At 53.6% G+C, this 16,671-nt stretch overlaps 1 protein-coding gene across 3 annotated transcripts; it reads left to right on the top strand.

The window, feature by feature from the left end:
• Positions 1-4,116: 4,116 nt before the first annotated feature.
• Slc4a11 (solute carrier family 4 member 11) lies at positions 4,117-16,039 on the top strand. Of its 3 annotated transcripts, none has more exons than XM_055603443.1 (20): positions 4,117-4,293; positions 5,325-5,387; positions 8,278-8,442; positions 8,528-8,577; positions 8,803-9,034; positions 9,119-9,200; positions 9,596-9,719; positions 12,206-12,409; positions 12,480-12,573; positions 12,668-12,793; positions 12,876-12,989; positions 13,081-13,213; positions 13,434-13,507; positions 13,955-14,213; positions 14,343-14,449; positions 14,531-14,699; positions 14,790-14,963; positions 15,112-15,307; positions 15,380-15,549; positions 15,654-16,039. In XM_055603443.1, the coding sequence occupies exons 2-20, from the start codon at positions 5,342-5,344 to the stop codon at positions 15,721-15,723; spliced, it is 2,589 nt and encodes an 862-aa protein (XP_055459418.1). In that variant the 5' UTR covers positions 4,117-4,293; positions 5,325-5,341; the 3' UTR covers positions 15,724-16,039. The 3 variants fall into 3 exon arrangements, with proteins under 3 accessions (XP_055459418.1, XP_055459433.1, XP_055459428.1); XM_055603458.1 differs by lacking the exon at positions 4,117-4,293 and adding an exon at positions 4,349-4,368; XM_055603453.1 differs by lacking the exon at positions 4,117-4,293 and adding an exon at positions 4,506-4,550.
• Positions 16,040-16,671: the final 632 nt, after the last annotated feature.

A 16,671-nucleotide genomic window follows, 5' to 3' on the forward strand; every position in this document is an offset into this window, starting at 1 on the left:
TGCAAGAAGCCCCGGGTCCCATTCTCAACACTGCATAAACTGGGCATAGTGGCACACACTTGTAATGCCAGCACTGGGGAAGGAAGGGGAGGGGGAGGCAAAGCAGGATTTCAGGGTTATTCTAAGTGGGATACATGAGCACATGTCTCAAAAGATAATAGTAAGGGCCGTAGAGACGGCTTGGTAGTCAAGAGACTTGTTGCTCTTGCAGAGGACCCAGGTTCCATTCCTAGCATCCACACGGAGGCTCACAGGCATCCAATAACTCCAGTTCCAGGGGGCCCAACATTCTCTTTTGTGTTACCAGGCATCAACAAGGTGCACAGATATGCACGGAGGCAAACACTCGTACGATAAATATAAAAAGTAGTGTTCTGTACATTAAAATTAGCCAGGCATGGTAGCACAAGCCTTTAATTCCAGCACTTGGGAGGCACAAGTAAGAGTTTATCTACCCAGTCTCGGCTAGATAGCAAGTTCTAGCCTGCCAGGACTACACAGACCCTGTGTTAAGCGAAATAATTCACCACCCCACAAACTGAGAAAAGGCCCGCCGCTGCTAGGCTCTATAGTCCCGGGACGCCTATTTGACAGTCTTCTTTTTCCCTTTAAAATATACCTGACTGGGGGAGGCAGAGTTGCTGCTCCGGGTTGGTGGTGGTAAGAAGTGGACAGCTGATGGATGACAAGACAATGACTGACCAGATAGAGCCAGGGGAACGACTTGAAGGTAAAAGTGGAAAAAGCCAAATGGAAAAAAACCTAACGTTCTGAAACAATGCCAAAAATGTTTCATTCTCCAAAAATCTCAAGAAAAATAAATGTGTTTATCAACAAAGTGTTCTCCTTTCTCCCTCCAAGGCCTCTTCTGAATTGCTAAATTGATCAGCTTAAAGCAAAAACTGCATGAGGCACAAAGATTTTATTTCAAGTTAATGAGTATAAATCTACAAAGGAGAAAAGAACTAACCCAACAGTTTGAGTGTGCCTCTATTTTACCCCGAAGTGATGGCTGTGTTTCCTGTATCAGTGAATAAATTGAAGTTTTTCCCTCTCATTGTTTTTCATATTGAGAAATTATATCTCTGAATTTCATGCATGGATGAATGTACAAATAACATAAAAGTAAAGACAACAGGAAAAAGGAAAGATGATTGATAAGGAAATCTGTTTCAATCTGAGACTAAATTCTCATGGAATTTTCTAGCTAAAAAGACTCATTTCTGGGGACTGGGCAGTCTGTACGGTGCTTGCTGAGAACCTGGCTTCCATCCGGAGCTCCCACATAGAAAACAAGAATGAAATCCAGTGTTGACTGGGAAGTGGAGGCAGGCAGATCCTGAGCTTTTGTTTGTTTGCTTTGGTTGGTTGGTTGGTTTTCTGAAACATGATCTCTCTACTTTACCCTGGCTGTCCTGGAACTCGCCATTAGACCAGGCAGGCCTCAAACTCACAGAGATTTGCCTGTCTCTGCCTCCCTAGTACTGGAATGAAAGGCATGTGCCACCATGCTTGAGCTTGTTCTTTGAGAGAGGGCCTCACATATTTCAGGATGGCATCATGTTTTCTATGTAGATGACGATGACTGTGAATTTGTTAATCCTCCTGCCTCAGCCTCTGCCTGGGGTACAGCCGGCAAGCCTGCACCTTAGTGGAAGTGGAGAGTCACTGGCTTGAAAGACTTCTAGGTCTAACACATGTGAGCCACAGCTACCTTCATCTTTGTTTGACTCTTCCTAAGAAGCCGTTTAGACATGAAAGTCCCACACAGACTGACTGTAGGGAGACACTGATGGTGTTCACACAGCACCAGTTTAATACATACATTTTATTCCCCCATGCGGTACCCTTGAAGGACAAACACAGTCCTGCTGTCAGATGCTCACATCTAGCCAGGGAGATAGAGCTAGACAGCAGGTGAAAAGAATGAGCTGCAGTATTCCCATCCAGGAGCCCTGAGGGTTGGCCAAGGAAGGCAGGAATTTAGCAGGGAAGAGGAACGAAAAGGCTTTGAGGCCTGAAGAGTAAACTGGGTTCATGTGAAGCTCCTCAGGCCGAAAAGTGGAGAGTCGGTGACAGTCTCTGAAGGCAGAGTGGCATCCCCTGGAGCAAGAGGTACAGGGAGATGCCAGGGACAGGCATCAGCCAGCTTGTGGAGCGGCCCCACGTCCACAGGCAGAGTTGATCATCTTCACCTTTATGTGGGCTCAGGTCAGTCAGGCCTGCATGGCAAGAACCTTTCTGTACCCACTGTGCCATCTTGAAGGCTTTTTTTTTTTTTAATTAAAGCTCTTTATTTGGGGAGGGGGTGGACATGTCCCACAGGGTTGTTAAGAGTTGGTGGCAAGTGCCTCTACCTGCCGAGTCATTTTGTCTTGTCAGCCCCCTCCCATTTCAAAAGTTCTTAATGTTCTGGGTATTGTTTAGATCAGTTTATGTGTACGTATGTTTCGCCCACGTATTACTTATGTACACCGTGTGTGCCTGGAGAGGTCAGAATCAGACGTCAGGAGTAGAGGTACAAGTGGTTCTGAGCAGTCATGGGCTGAGAACCAAACCCAGGTCCTATACAATAGCAGTAAGTGCTCTAACCCCTGAACAGTCTTTATGTTTCGTTTTGTTGTTGTTTTGATTTTTTTTTTTTTTTTTTTTTTTTTTGAGAAAAAGTCACGGTGTAGCCCTGGCTGGCCTCAAACTTAGATCTGCCTGCCTCTGCCTCCAGAGCTTAAAGGTGCGTGCTGCCACTTCTGCCTTATTTTCTTTCTTAGTGAGGTACTAAACGACTGCTTCTCCCCCCAGGTTCTACAAGCAGTGCCCAAGGGTAGGCAGAGCTTGAAAGTAGTTGGAAGCCTGGAACGCAGTGAGGGCGGAGGGAATGAGAGGTGATGTGTATTTGGGTCAGGATCCCCCAGCCTAGGGGCTCATGCCTCACCCAGTGAGGCAAGGCAGGGGAAGACTTCAGCGACTGTTTGCCCTCAGCCTCTGGGCACAGCACAGGGGCAGGTGGGAAAGAGTTAAGGAGACCGTTCTTCATACATTGCCTAGGAGGCTGGCACAGGAAAAGTATAGGTTCCTCTGAGACAGAATGGTGCCGAGGAGGCCACAGGTGCGTGCTGGGATACGGTGGGGGTACCCTAGGCTCCTTTCCCCTCAGTAAGGAGAGGGTCGGGCAAGTTGTTCCTTCAGTTTCTGGAACTGGAGGGGTTGGACCAGCCAGGTATTGGGGTGCTGCTAGGAAGCGATGCAGAAGACAAAACACTCCCAGACAAGAAACTGGGGTGAAAGAAAGGCCAGGACGCTGTGTCTCCCTGGCTGGCTCTTCAGCCTTTCTGAACCTCCACCCTGCAACTCCTCAAGCCTGTATAGGGTTGGGACTCTAGCTAGAAAATCCTCACAGGAGGTCCTAAAAGCTAGGCGGAGCAACAGGCCGTGTAGTCTCTCCTCCCAGGGCCAGCTTACCCTAAGAAGAGCAGCGTGTGATCTCCCTCGGAGAGGGGGCTCCTGGAAGGGCGTGTGTGTGAGGAGACTGCAGGCCCTCCCACACCTTCGCTGCCGACGCCGGCCCGGCTGGCTCGCCGTGCCTGCTTATATACAAATCCCCACAGCGCTCCAAACGCCTGCCCCGCCCCGCCCCGCCCCTTTCACGGTTGGGCGACCGTGGAGAGAACCCGGCAGAATCTAGCACGGAGTGGGAGGGATGGCTGGAGAAGAGTGCTTGGCTTAGGTGTGTGCCCCAGGGTCATTACGAGGCCCAGGGTCTGAAGAATCACTCACTGGGGAGCCAGTAAGGGTCGGGGCTCGGCTCTGGGTTTGGGTGGAGTGGGGTGGGGGAAAGAGGTGCTCACCGCATTGGTCGGAACTCGGCACAGGCCGCTCTCCGGAGACCTGGCCGCCTCCTAACCTAGGGGAGGGGTGCGGAACCAAGGGCGGGCGCCAGCGGGTGAGCACGCGCGAGCGGGGGCGGCCTAGAGCGCTAGCCCACGGGCAAGTGCAGAGAGGGCGTGGGCGGGGACTGGGGCCGCCCTGGCCGGGGGCGCGGCGGAGGCGGGCCGGGGGCGGTGCCCGGGGAGGTGGGGGCGGAGCTCCGCCATGCTTTTTAAGCTGGCGTCCCGCTACCCTCGGGGCGCTGGGGAGTTGTCCTGCACCGCGCCGCACGGTCGTACCGAAACTTCCTAATTCCTCCCGGGCCGGCTCTCCGCGACTCTCAGGCCTGTGCGCGCGAGCCGCCGCGGATCCGGAGCAGACCTCGCGGGGGAGGGCGCGCCCTCGGCTGGAAGCGGCTCAGGACGCGCGGTGAGCACCGCGCCGCGGCTCTGGGGAGTGTCACCGGCTCCGGCCGCTTGCCCGCCTGGACCGGCGGAGCCCTGGGTGAGAAGCCCGGGCCACGCCACAGCAGGCGTGTGTTCCAGCGCGGGCTTCGCGCGCGGTTCGAGCGGAGGACGCCCGAGTCCCAGTGCGCGCGCGCGCGGCAAGGGGTGGCCGCGGGCATCCCGTCCGTGTTCGTACTGAGTTCGCCATCTCCATACACCTTCAGCAAGTGAAGGAAAGATGTAACGTAACCGGCGGGGCGGAGGGTGGGGAGCTCGGAAGTGGGCAGGGTGGCGATGCGGACCGGAGTGCTTGCCTCCGCCTAGAGTTAGGTCCCATCAGAGTGGCTCCGAGTGCCTCCAAATCCTCTCCCTCCACTCACTCTCAGGGCCTTCGAGTGCAGACCACATCCTTTCTCATGCCTGCGGCCCCTCCTGTGATCCTTTCTCGCACAAACATCCCGGATAGTACCTTCAACCTCTGTTTTCTGTATACCAATTCTGCCCCCCCCCCTTTTTTTTTTTTCCTGGGCCAATGGCTTCTTCTCTCTGACGTCCCAGGACCATGGTGACACCGTGGGATGGACACAGTTGCTGAGTCAGTCCACCGAGTGGCCCCTGGCTGTCAAACTGCCCCTGAGTTGGGCACGTGTGGCCCCTGGCACCAGGGCAGATCTGAGGAGAGGCTCATGAACACCCCCTACCCCCCAACACACACACACACACACCCAAAGTGCTGGGCGTGGCAGGGCGGAATCCAGGAAGGAGGCTATTTGCTGCTGCCTTCTTCTAGAGCTGGATTTGGTTCAGTCACAGCCGCTTGGGTTAATGAGCTGAGTACTCATGGTGAAATGATCTGGGAATGTACCCTTCACTCCCTTTGCACAGGCAGTATCTAGTAGGTGGACTAAGGGATTTAGTACCCTAGAGTAAGGCTGGCCGCTCCAGGCACTGGCTGAATTGAAAAGGGCACAGGAGACTCCAGGACTGGTGACAATTCTTTGGCTTCTTTTGTAGAAAACTGCCCTTTGGCCATGTCACAGAATGAACACCTTGAGGACTCTGGTGAATACTTCTCTGGTGTGTATCAGAAATCCCCGGGGAACTAAGCCTGCGCACCCACCAGTGAATGCATGGCAGAGCCGCTTGCCTGTGGCTCACTGCTGGAATGGTTAGCTCCCACCTGGCTGTAGGCCGTGTGGCTTGCCCAGTAGGCCACTGATGAGGCTGGCCAGAAGCGAGTGACCAGGAATGCTGAGGTCCGGGACGGGCAGATGGCCGCCAGCACGGTTTGCTGTTTTCTCCTTGGTTCACTGTTCCAGGGCCTCCATAACTGGCCAGCTTTAGGCCACATGCCATGCATGGCTTCACTGCCCAGTCCCCATCCAGTCCTGGAGAGAGGCTGCAATCATCCTTGCTTCAACTGGTCAGCCTCTTCCCTGCATTTGGCTCCATGCTGCCTATCTGCATCTACCCTTTGTTTCTTGGTTTTGTTTCATTTGATTTTGTTTGAGGGAAACAAAAATCTCATGGAGCGTAGGCTGGCCTAAAACTCCCCAAGTAGCCAGATATGAATGTGAATTTCCAATACTTTTGCCCAGATATTAAGATTACAAGCTTGCGCCAGCAAGCCAGATTCCCGGAGCACTGGATCTTGAACTCTGGGTCGCATACGTGTTAGGCACATGTTCTACACACTGAGCGGCACCCCAGCTTTCTTTGTTGTTTAGTGGCATTGAGGAATCCTGGTGATGTGTTTTTACCCAGGCCCCCAGGGCATGAGGGCTCTTCATGTCACGCTGCTAGCTGTCAGCTTAGCTTTGTGGCTATGCTATGTTAGAATGGTGTGGCAGGAGGCCTGCAGAGTCCCAAAGGGTCTGAGAGCCAAGGCTAAGAAAAGGTAGGACCCGGGTAGAGAAGAAAGTACCAGGCTGAGAGTGTCAGCAGAAGCAAGACTGAGGCTGGCTGCTGGAGGAGCCACGTGGATTTACTTAATTCTTTAGACAGGACTCACGTAGCCCAGGCTGCCCTCTGTAGCTAAGGATAACTTTGATCCTCTTGCCTCTTCAACAAGCCTGTGCTACCTGCAGCTCCCAGCCCAGCCGAAGTAGTTTGAAATAAGGCAGACCTGAATTAAGGAGGGTAGTTTCCACGTCCTGCAAAAATAAAAGCAAGGAAACTTCTTTGGGCTCAATAGTTCTCCAGGGATAGGGCCTGGGGATGGGATAGGGTGGGGTGATCACCAGGTCCTGAGCTCAGGATGTCGAGGTACAGGGCTTGGGATGTTCAGAGGAAGCTGAAGGGCAGGAGTGGAAATGAGTCAGGCTGAGTCACTGGCAGGTGCGGGCATGCCACTGACCTGTCCCTGTCCCTGTGCAGGTGTTTGCCAGTCATTAGTGGGGTCTGGATTACAACGGCCTCTTTCCCAAAGGCGCCCACAGGTGGCCAATTACAGGACAGTCTGAAAGAGGTTCTGGCTCGGCTAGCAAAGGGGTAGAACACTAGGAAGAGGGCGCTGAATGAGCCTAAAGATGACCCTGGAGGGAGAGACACTCCGCTGACTTATAAGGCAAGAGTGGGCATGCCTATAGCCATAGCTGTCTGACCCAAGGACAGATGGAAAGAATCTGACTGGCCTGGGGCACCAGGGCCTAGGGGAAGGAGAAGAGGCTTCTGGTTCAGGCTGTGACTTTTCCAGGGCTACAGGGAAAGGGGACATTTGCATTTTATATGAAAGCTTTCCTGCTGCATCTTGATGGGAGCTGGACTAAGGGGGCCTTCCATCTTCCAGCTGTTGCTCAGGCTTTTTTGCCTCCTGGGTCTTATTCAGTGAGCCAAGGGGGATGAGGGTCATTTGGATTTGCAGCAAATTCACCTTTTCTGGGGTACCCAGCCTGAGAAATCTGGAAGAAGAAAAAAGGCTTTTTTTTTTTTTTTTGGTTTTGGTTTTGGTTACACACATATACACATACACACACCCAAATCAAACAAAACACGTTCAATACAGACTCTGTTTTTTTCAAGACAGGGTTTCTCTGTGTAGCCTTGGCTATCCTGGAACTCACTCTGTAGACAGGGCTGGCCTCGAACTCTGAGATCCACCTGCCTCTGCCTCCTGAGTGCTGGGATTAAAGTTGTGCCAGCACTGCCTGTTGAATACAGACTTTTTCTTTGTGTATGTGTTTGTGTAAATGCATATGTGTATGAGGCCAGAAGAGGTGTCAGATCCCTTGGAGCTGTATTTATGGGCTGCCCAGAGTTGGTGCTGGACTTGAATTTCTTGTGATTAAGCAGCACATGCTTATCTTAACCACTGAGCCACCTCACCAGCCCCACATCTTTATATTTTGAAGTAGAGTCACGGTATAGCCCACGTTGGCCTGGAACTCATGTAATCCTCCTGCCTCAGCCTCCTAAGTTCGGGACTTTTTAGGAATGAATGACCTGCACAAAGTTTTATTTGGTCTTGGTTTTGGTTTGGTTTGTTTTCTTCTTAGACTGGGCCTCATTGTGTAGCCCAAGCTAGCCTTAAACTCGATGTTCCTGCCTCAGCCTCTTGAGTTCTATATTATAGGCCTGTGCTGGCCTGTAACTCTGTACGTAGACCAGGCTGGCCCTGAACTCATACAGATCTGTCTGCCCCTGCTTCTTAATTGCTAGGATTAAATGTCCTGCCTCACCTGACCTAACATACTGTATTTTAAACTGAAGGGTCAGAATAGTGCAGAACCCTGGTTCTTAAAGCTGAAAAAATGGTACAAAAGATCACTGGGCAGGGGCCTCGGCTCTCTGTGCCAGCTGCCACTCTGGGTGGGGCCAGGCAGGCCCAGCAATGGTACCTCCCTAAACCAAAGCCCGCTTCTCGACTGGTGGGAGGCCTCCTACCATCGAGGGTTGCCCTCAGAAGGTGAAGCAGGGATACCCATGCCTTGGGCTTGGAGCCCTTCCTTATGGTCTCTCCTGGTGACAGCTGCCACTCTGGGATACTTCAAGAACGACGTGGATGACAGCCATGAAGTCCGAGAAGACAGCCTGGGCGATGAGGTCTTCGACACCATCAATTCCTCCATCGTGTCTGGCGAGAGCATCCGTTTCTTTGTCAACGTCAACCTTGAAGTGCAGCCCTCCAAATCTGGTATGGGGACTGTAGATGGCCCTGCTCTGCTAAGGGGCTCTGAAGAGCTGGGGCAGCGTACTGAGCTCTCTTCCCACTCCTCCAGACCTAGAAGCTGCAACTGGTGGCTGCGTGCTGCTGCATACTTCCCGCAAGGTGAGCTGCACCCTGGAGGGCTGTGCAAGAGAACCGCTTCCCTTCCGTCTGCCCCGCTGTCCTCCCCATGTTCCCTGGCGTCTGGCCCAGGCCTGAGCCTTCTCTCCTAGATAGGCTTCCTGGTGGGCGGGGATATTCATAGACCATCATGGAAGGCAGTTGGGGGCACTAGAGACAATGGTCTAACTCAGAGACCTGTGTGGTTCTGTGTCTGGGCCTCTCCAGTATCTGACGTTAAAGAACTTCGAGGAAGAGGTCCGTGCACACCGGGACCTGGATGGCTTCCTGGCGCAGGCCAGCATTATCCTGAATGAGACGGCTACCTCACTGGATGATGTGCTTCGGACTATGCTGAACCGCTTTGCCCAGGACCCCAGCCACGCAGAACCTGACTGTGACCTGGACCTGCTCATGGCCAAGCTCTTTACGGATGCCGGGGCCCCCATGGAGAGTAAAGGTAAGGCCAGCTCCCTGCCCTGGCTGTGTGGCGACTGTGTGGCCAGAGCAGCTGACTCTCCTGCGTCCTTTCCCCTGTCCTCAGTACACCTGCTGTCGGACACCATCCAGGGGGTCACCGCCACTGTCCGAGGGGTGCAGTACCAGCAGTCATGGCTCTGTATCATGTGAGTTCCCATCCTTCGACCACCGCATCTGTCCCCCTCCTGTTATCCCGGAGCTAGCCTGGGAATCTCATGTCCCTCGAGGGACTGCCCGTCAGACAGGGGACACAACTGTGGTGACTCCTCCAATTCGGGAAAAGAGGCTATGGGCACTCTGCCCATCTGGTTGGTTGGTTGGTTTGTGTGTATGCATGCCCCAGATGCCAGAGTTCCTGATGCCCTGGGAGACTCCATGGGGGTTCCGGGAATTGAACTCCACTCCTCTTCGAGAGCAGCCAGTGCTCTTTACTGTGAAGCCACCTCTCCAGCCCCCATGTGGCTTTTCTGTTTCCCCTGGTGACCTCTGCCGCAGGCTCTGCAGGGTGGCAACTGTCCCTTTGCTCTTCTGTCCTGACCAGCTGCACCATGAAGGCCCTACAGAGGCGCCACGTGTGCATCAGCCGCCTGGTTCGACCACAGAACTGGGGGGAAAACTCCTGTGAGGTTCGCTTTGTCATCCTGGTGCTGGCGCCACCCAAGGTGGTGAGTTTTGGTCTTGAGCAGTCCCCAGGTTGCTGTCCTTTCCTTGGAAATGTCTCTACAGGCCCCTCATACCTGCTCTTCCTCTCTCTTTGACATTCTTAGAGATGTTCTTGAAAAGAACATTGCGTCTGAATTTCCTTGGAAATGCCCCAAAGGTTGGCTTTCCTACCGAAAAGAAATGCTTTTGACCATTACTTATTCAGGCAGCTGGCAGTACAGATTGTTGGCAAGGCATGTTCTCAGCATTTCCAAGGCCCTGGGTACAAATCCCAATATATGGCCATGTATTGGGGCCATCCTTTGGCTGGCTTCCCACCAGGCCTCCTCCTTTAGGATTTGCCAGACAACGACCTGCACTCCTTGGGCGACCTGCACTCCTTGGGCCATATACTACCTGGGCAAGGATACCCGACGTTTGTTGGGGCCAAAACTGATCCAGTCTGGGAGTTCTCCTGATAAAGAAAGGTTTAAAATCCTGACATGGGAACTATAAGCCCCTTGCCCAAAGCTGTAGAAGGGCCTTCATATTTTAGCTTTCACTGGCTCTTGCTCTTTAATTTTCTCCAATGCTGGGGATGGACCTTAGGGCCCTCCCTCATGTACACACATAGCTGGGCAGGTGCTCTATCGCTGACCCATGCCTCTACCCTCTGTTATTAGTTCTTTTGAAACAAACTGGAGGCTGGCCTTGAACTCTAAATCCTCCTGCCTTCCCAATGCTGAGATTACAGGCCTTCTCCCGTGACATCCATTTTTCTATCTCTTTTATTTATTTATTTTTTTTTTTTAAATTTATCTTATGTGCATTGGTGTTTTGTCTGCATTCATGTCTGTGTGAGGGTATCAGGTTCCCTGGACTATAGTCACAGACAGTCGTGAGCCACCATGTGGGTGCTGGGAATTGAACCTAGGTCGTCTGGACGAACAGTCAGTGCCCTTAACTGCTAAGCCATCTCTCCATCCTTCACAGCATCCACTTTTTATTAGCTTTTTGATGATCCTGCCTGACTCTGGTGCCAGCTACCTGCTCCAGATTCTCTGGGTACCAGCAATGGGGGTCGAGGGGCTGCCCTGCCAGTACTATAGATGTGCTGCCTATAGTATTCCTGTGCTGGAAGAAAAGAGAGAGCCTCGTGAACTCGAGTGAGTGACAACTGTCAGTGTGGCCAGAACAGTTGGAAGGAGCAATAGCCTTAGTGCCTGAGGAAGTCAGGCTGTGTGCAGCATGGAGGGAGCTTAGGAGCACACTGTCGGCACAGCCCGAACTGTCTCCCTGAGTTTGACAGAGGAACCTCCTGAAACTTGGGCTAAGGAGTGAACAAGCCACGAGTTAGCTGTCGCTGCAATGGGTAGCTCAGAATCAACTTGAGGGACAGAAGGTCTACTTCCGCTCAGGGTGTCAGCCATGGCTGTCTGGCTGCATGGCTTTGGAGCAGACTGTCTTTGGAGATGGGAAGTGCTATCTATCCTGGAGGAACAGAGCTGATGACCTCCTGGCAACCAAGAAGCAGAAAGAATGAGGAGAGGCTGTGGCTGTGGCTCAGTGGCAGCAGACATGAGGCTCTGAGTTTGTTTGGTTTGTTTTTCTGAGACAGGGTTTCTCTTTGTAGCCTTGGCTATCCTGGACTCGATGTATAGACCAGGCTAACCTCAAACTCACAAAGATCTGCCTGCCTCTTCGTTCCTGAGTGCTGGGATTACAGGCTTGTTCCACCACACCCAGTTTAAGCTCTGAGTTTGATACCCCAAAAGTTAGTGGGGGAAGAGTGTTGAGACAAGAGATACCCTTCCAAGGAGTACTTCCCAATAACCCAATACTTCCTCAGACCAGGCCCACATTCGTGTTCCCACTACTTCTCAGTAATGACAGGACATTTTAACTGTCAGTGTGTGAATCCACTGGAGAGGTCAAAGCTCTCAGAACCCAGTTACCTCCCCAGGATTAGACTCATCAGCTGGGGGTCAAGCCTTTAATATATGAGTCTTTAGGGCGACATTTCATACCTAAACCTTAACACTTTACCTTAGTCAGAATAGAGAATGAGGCCTGGACAAACCAGAAGACACCTAGCTCCAATGAGATATGGCTAGATATGTGTTAAGCTCCGTTGTGGCTTCATGTCAGTGCTCAAACATTTTTCTTGCCTAGGACGATGAGAATGTCTGAGTTACAATAAAAATACTAAACCAAGCATGGTGGCTCATTGCCTGTAATCCCAATCCTTGGGAAGCTGAAGGATGGAGAATGTCATAGTTGTAGGCCAGCCTGGTCTACAGAGTGTGCCTCTATCTCAAACAATCAAAAAAGAAAGACGCTAGCTGCACGGGGACCGCCTGGCCTAGGGGATATAGCCGCAAGGTTTACTAATGTCTGAGCTTCGGCAAACAGAACCTGCTGCCAGTCGCCTGTGCATGACCACACTTGGCAGACAGGATTTCCCCCCTACGGGAGCTGGAGGTGTACCTGTGCCATCTTGTGCCCCCAGAAAAGCACCAAGACCGCGATGGAGGTGGCACGCACATTTGCCACCATGTTCTCAGACATCACCTTCCGCCAGAAGCTCCTCAAGACACGCACAGAGGAAGAATTCAAAGAGGCTCTGGTGCATCAGAGGCAGCTGCTCACCGTGATGATGCCGAGAGTAGCGGGGCACAGCATGAGCTCCCTGCGCACGCACAAACACCCTCAGGTACAGAACAGGGGCGGCATGGGGGGGGCGTGGGCCAACTGGGGCTCACACGTTCTGTCTTCTCTCCCAGCCCCCGAAGTGCAAGGACTTTTTCCCTTTCGGAAAAGGCATCTGGGTGGACATCATGCACAGGTTCCCCGTGTACCCACTGGACTTCACCGACGGTACATGCCCAGCCAGAGCTCAGCCTTTCAGGCCATGAGGCCACGTGTGCCTGTCCTGCATCTCCAGCAAATGCTGTCTGTCCTGCATTCCTAGGCATCATTGGGAAAGGCAAGACCGTGGGCAAATACGTCACCACCACGCTCTTCCTCTATTTTGCCTGCCTCCTGCCAACGATTGCTTTTGGGTCCCTCAATGATGAGAACACAGATGGGGCCATCGGTGAGAGGTTAGGGGTGGCAGGGATGTGCCAGGCAGGATGGACCTTGGGCTGTGGTGACCTCTGACCTTACCACCTCCACAGATGTGCAGAAGACCATAGCTGGGCAGAGCATCGGCGGCCTCTTGTATGCACTGTTCTCCGGGCAGCCACTGGTGATACTGCTAACGACGGCACCCCTGGCCATCTACATCCAGGGTGCAGTGGGTTTGGGTTGAACTGGGAGATGGTGCCAAGGTCCTGGAGCCTGACTCAGCCCTGACTGCACATCCTGTCCTGTTGTTTTCAGTGATTCGAGTCATCTGTGATGACTACAACCTGGACTTCAACTCCTTCTACGCATGGACGGGCCTGTGGAACAGTTTCTTCCTTGCACTTTATGCCTTCCTCAACCTCAGCCTGCTCATGAATCTCTTTAAGAGGTGACAGGTCCTGGGCTGCAGGGGAGGTGGGTCAGCCTCACGCCAAGGCCCTATAACCCCTGGATAGATAGTGTGCTCGCGGAGAGGCCAGGTGGACTTATTAGGAGTAGTCCCATGGAGGAGCGCTTTTCCGTGGGGTTGGTCCATGCAGTAGCGTGGGGAAGCCTTCTCTTCAGTGATTACCTAGCCAGACATCTTGAGGCATATCACCGCTTTGCAGGTCAACAGAGGAAATCATTGCCCTCTTCATTTCCATCACATTTGTGCTGGATGCTGTCAAGGGCATGGTCAAAAGTGAGTACAAGTCAGGAGTGGTGGTGCGTGTCTTCAGTCCTATCACTTGGGAGGCAGAGGCAGTAGGATCTCTGAGTTTGAGGACAGCTAAGGGTGTCTCAAAAAAAAAAAAAAATATATATATATATAGGACTGCTTGGGGTAGGGGGCTCTCAGCTGTGGCCTGGAGGGGCAGAGAAGGTGTCAAGCTAAGGTGGTTCTTCCCACAGCAAACATGCTGTGGGAGTTCTGGCTGGCACAGAGCAGCCCCCGCTGGTTGACTGAGAAAGCCAGGGTTCTCTCTGATTCCTTCTGTCTCCCCTCAGAAGCCCTCTTTCATTTATGCCCCCATGTCCCTTCAGCAGCCCCACCTCCCCTGGGACACCCCTTTACCCTATATCTGTAAGGAAGCTAGGCCCCGACCTCCCAGATCCCAGATGGCTTAGGCCTGTTGAACCTGTCCCACAGTCTTCTGGAAGTACTACTATGGTCACCACTATCACACAAAAAGGACCTCATCCTTGGCAAGCTTGATGGGCATTGGCAGAAGCCCCAATACCAGCCTCCACGCTGCACTCAATACCAGCCTCTTGGTCAGCCCCATAGAGATGGCCACAGCCAGCAGCCCCAGCAGCGCACATGCAGGCCAGGCTACAGCAGTGCTCAGCCTCCTCATCATGCTGGGCACGCTCTGGCTGGGCTACACCCTCTACCAGTTCAAGAAAAGGTAAGGGACAGCCTTTGGTCCCAATACTTAGGGGCCAGAAGCAGGAGGATCTCAAGCTATACAGACTGTAGCTTGAGACCTCCTCGTGGGTTGAGGTTAAGGGCCAGCTGACATCCCCATCATCTCTAGCCCCTACCTGCACCCCTGTGTGCGGGAGACCCTGTCTGACTGTGCCCTGCCCATCGCGGTCCTCTCCTTCTCCCTCATCAGCTCCTACGGCTTCCGGGAAATCGAAAGTGAGTCGGGACGGGAGGATGGGCTGGGAGTGGGGTGGCTTGGCTCCCTGGGAACTGGGCCAAGCCTGTCCCATATTGCAGTGAGCAAGTTCCGATACAACCCCAGCGAGAGCCTCTTTGAGGTGGCACAGATCCACTCTCTGTCCTTCAAGGCCATCGGCAGTGCCATGGGTCTTGGTTTCCTGCTCTCCTTGCTTTTCTTCATTGAGCAGAACCTGGTGGCTGCCTTGGTCAATGCCCCAGAGAACAGGTACTGAGGACTGGGGGGGGGGGGGGGGGGCAGGGTCCCAGACTTGTGACAGCCAATGGGACTCTGCCCACCTGTGCCCTCCTTCCTCAGGCTGGTGAAGGGCACTGCCTATCATTGGGACCTCCTGCTACTTGCCATCATCAATACAGGGCTGTCTCTGTTTGGGCTACCCTGGATCCACGCTGCCTATCCCCACTCCCCTCTGCATGTGCGGGCCCTGGCCTTAGTGGAGGAACGTGTGGAGAATGGGCACATATATAAAACGTGAGTATGAGCCAGGTGGACCCGACGGTCAGAGGACAGCCGTGGGCTACATGTGACCTAGAGAAGGATGTGGCGTGGAGACAAGGGCTCAGAGGCGCCGCTGCCCTAGCCAGACCCACATGCAGCCCTGTGCTCTGGGCCCTCACAGAATCGTGAATGTTAAGGAGACACGGCTCACCGCACTGGGCGCCAGTGTCCTGGTGGGCCTCTCGCTGCTGCTGCTGCCCTTCCCGCTGCAGTGGATCCCCAAGCCCGTGCTTTACGGCCTCTTCCTCTACATCGCGCTTACCTCCCTGGACGGCAACCAGCTCTTCTCACGCGTGGCGCTGCTGCTCAAGGAGCAGGTGGGTGCCTGGGCCGGGAGCGGGTGGAGTGAGAGCACAACCATCCCTGACGGTGGCTGCTGCCGCCCACAGACATCGTACCCACCCACACACTACATCCGGAGAGTTCCCCAAAGGAAGATCCACTACTTCACGGGCCTGCAGATCCTGCAGCTGCTACTGCTTTGTGCCTTCGGCGTGAGCTCCCTACCCTACATGAAGATGGTCTTTCCCCTCATCATGATTGCCATGATTCCGATCCGGTACGGCCAGGCTGGGCGGCCATCAGGAGGGCTCGCCCGGGGCTGGGCTCAGTGGGTGGCTGCTGTGCCCATCCACTCAGTCTGCCCCTCCCTCTGCTCGGCAGGTACAATCTGCTGCCCCGAATCATTGAAGCCAAGTACTTGGATGTCATGGATGCTGAGCACAGGCCCTGACCCGCGCCACCCTCCCCATCCTTCAGGCCTGCTCGATGGCAATGTATGGGGAGACATGAGCTGCCCGTGGCTCGGGCCCATCCTCCTTGCCGTCTTGTGGCCTAAAGCCCCCTGGCATTGTGGTTTTCAGTGGTGTGTGTTCACTCCCCACTCCATTAACATCTAGTTTGGGGTCAGGAACATTGCCAGGGTGGAGCTAAGAGTAGATATTCTTTTGATAAAAGAGTTGATGCCCAGGAGAGAGTCCATTTCCTTGATTGTATAAGGAATTCGCTGTGTGCGCATTAATGAATAAAAGCTTATTTCTATGCTTTAACATGCTGCTGCCATCTCTGCTACTCTCCCAGACTCGGGGAAGAGGAAACAAGTCCCCTGGGAGGAGAATAAAGTGACCGGGATTGAGTACCATCTGTATGCTGTGAACCTCCAACAGTAGCCATTGTGAAACTCTGAAAAAGACAAGCCAGACTTTTGTTTCACCCTGTTGAGAGGCCGTTGCAAGGGACATATTCTGGGAACAAAGACCCAGAGGAGACAGGATTTGAGTACAGCAAGGTGCTGGGTGAGGGAGGAAAGTGGCTGTAGGGTATGGCTAGGGGTGAGGGCAAAAACAGGTTGTCTGAGTTACCTGTGCCAGATGGCAATTTCCTCCCTGTGAAGAGGGCCTCCCGTCCAGTCAGGAAGATGACTGTCCACAACCCCTGTGCACTAGACCCACAACGCATCCTGCCTGGCACTTCCATAGCGAAGCTTGCAGGGGCCACAGCTGACTCAGAGGCGCCTTCTCCTCAGCGTCCTTAGCAGCATCTTCCTGCACCGCAGGAGCGAGCTCTCGGAGGGGACACTTCCGCCCAGTCCTAACTTCACCCCCCATCGGGCAGCCAGGGCAGCCGCCTCTTCTGCAATAGGGTCTTGCCATCAAGTTCTGGAAGGCAACCAGCAACGGTG

This window comes from Psammomys obesus, unplaced genomic scaffold, assembly GCF_907164565.1.
Source record: "Psammomys obesus unplaced genomic scaffold, mPsaObe1.curated_primary_1811, whole genome shotgun sequence".
In the NCBI taxonomy this organism is placed as follows: Eukaryota; Metazoa; Chordata; class Mammalia; order Rodentia; family Muridae; genus Psammomys; species Psammomys obesus.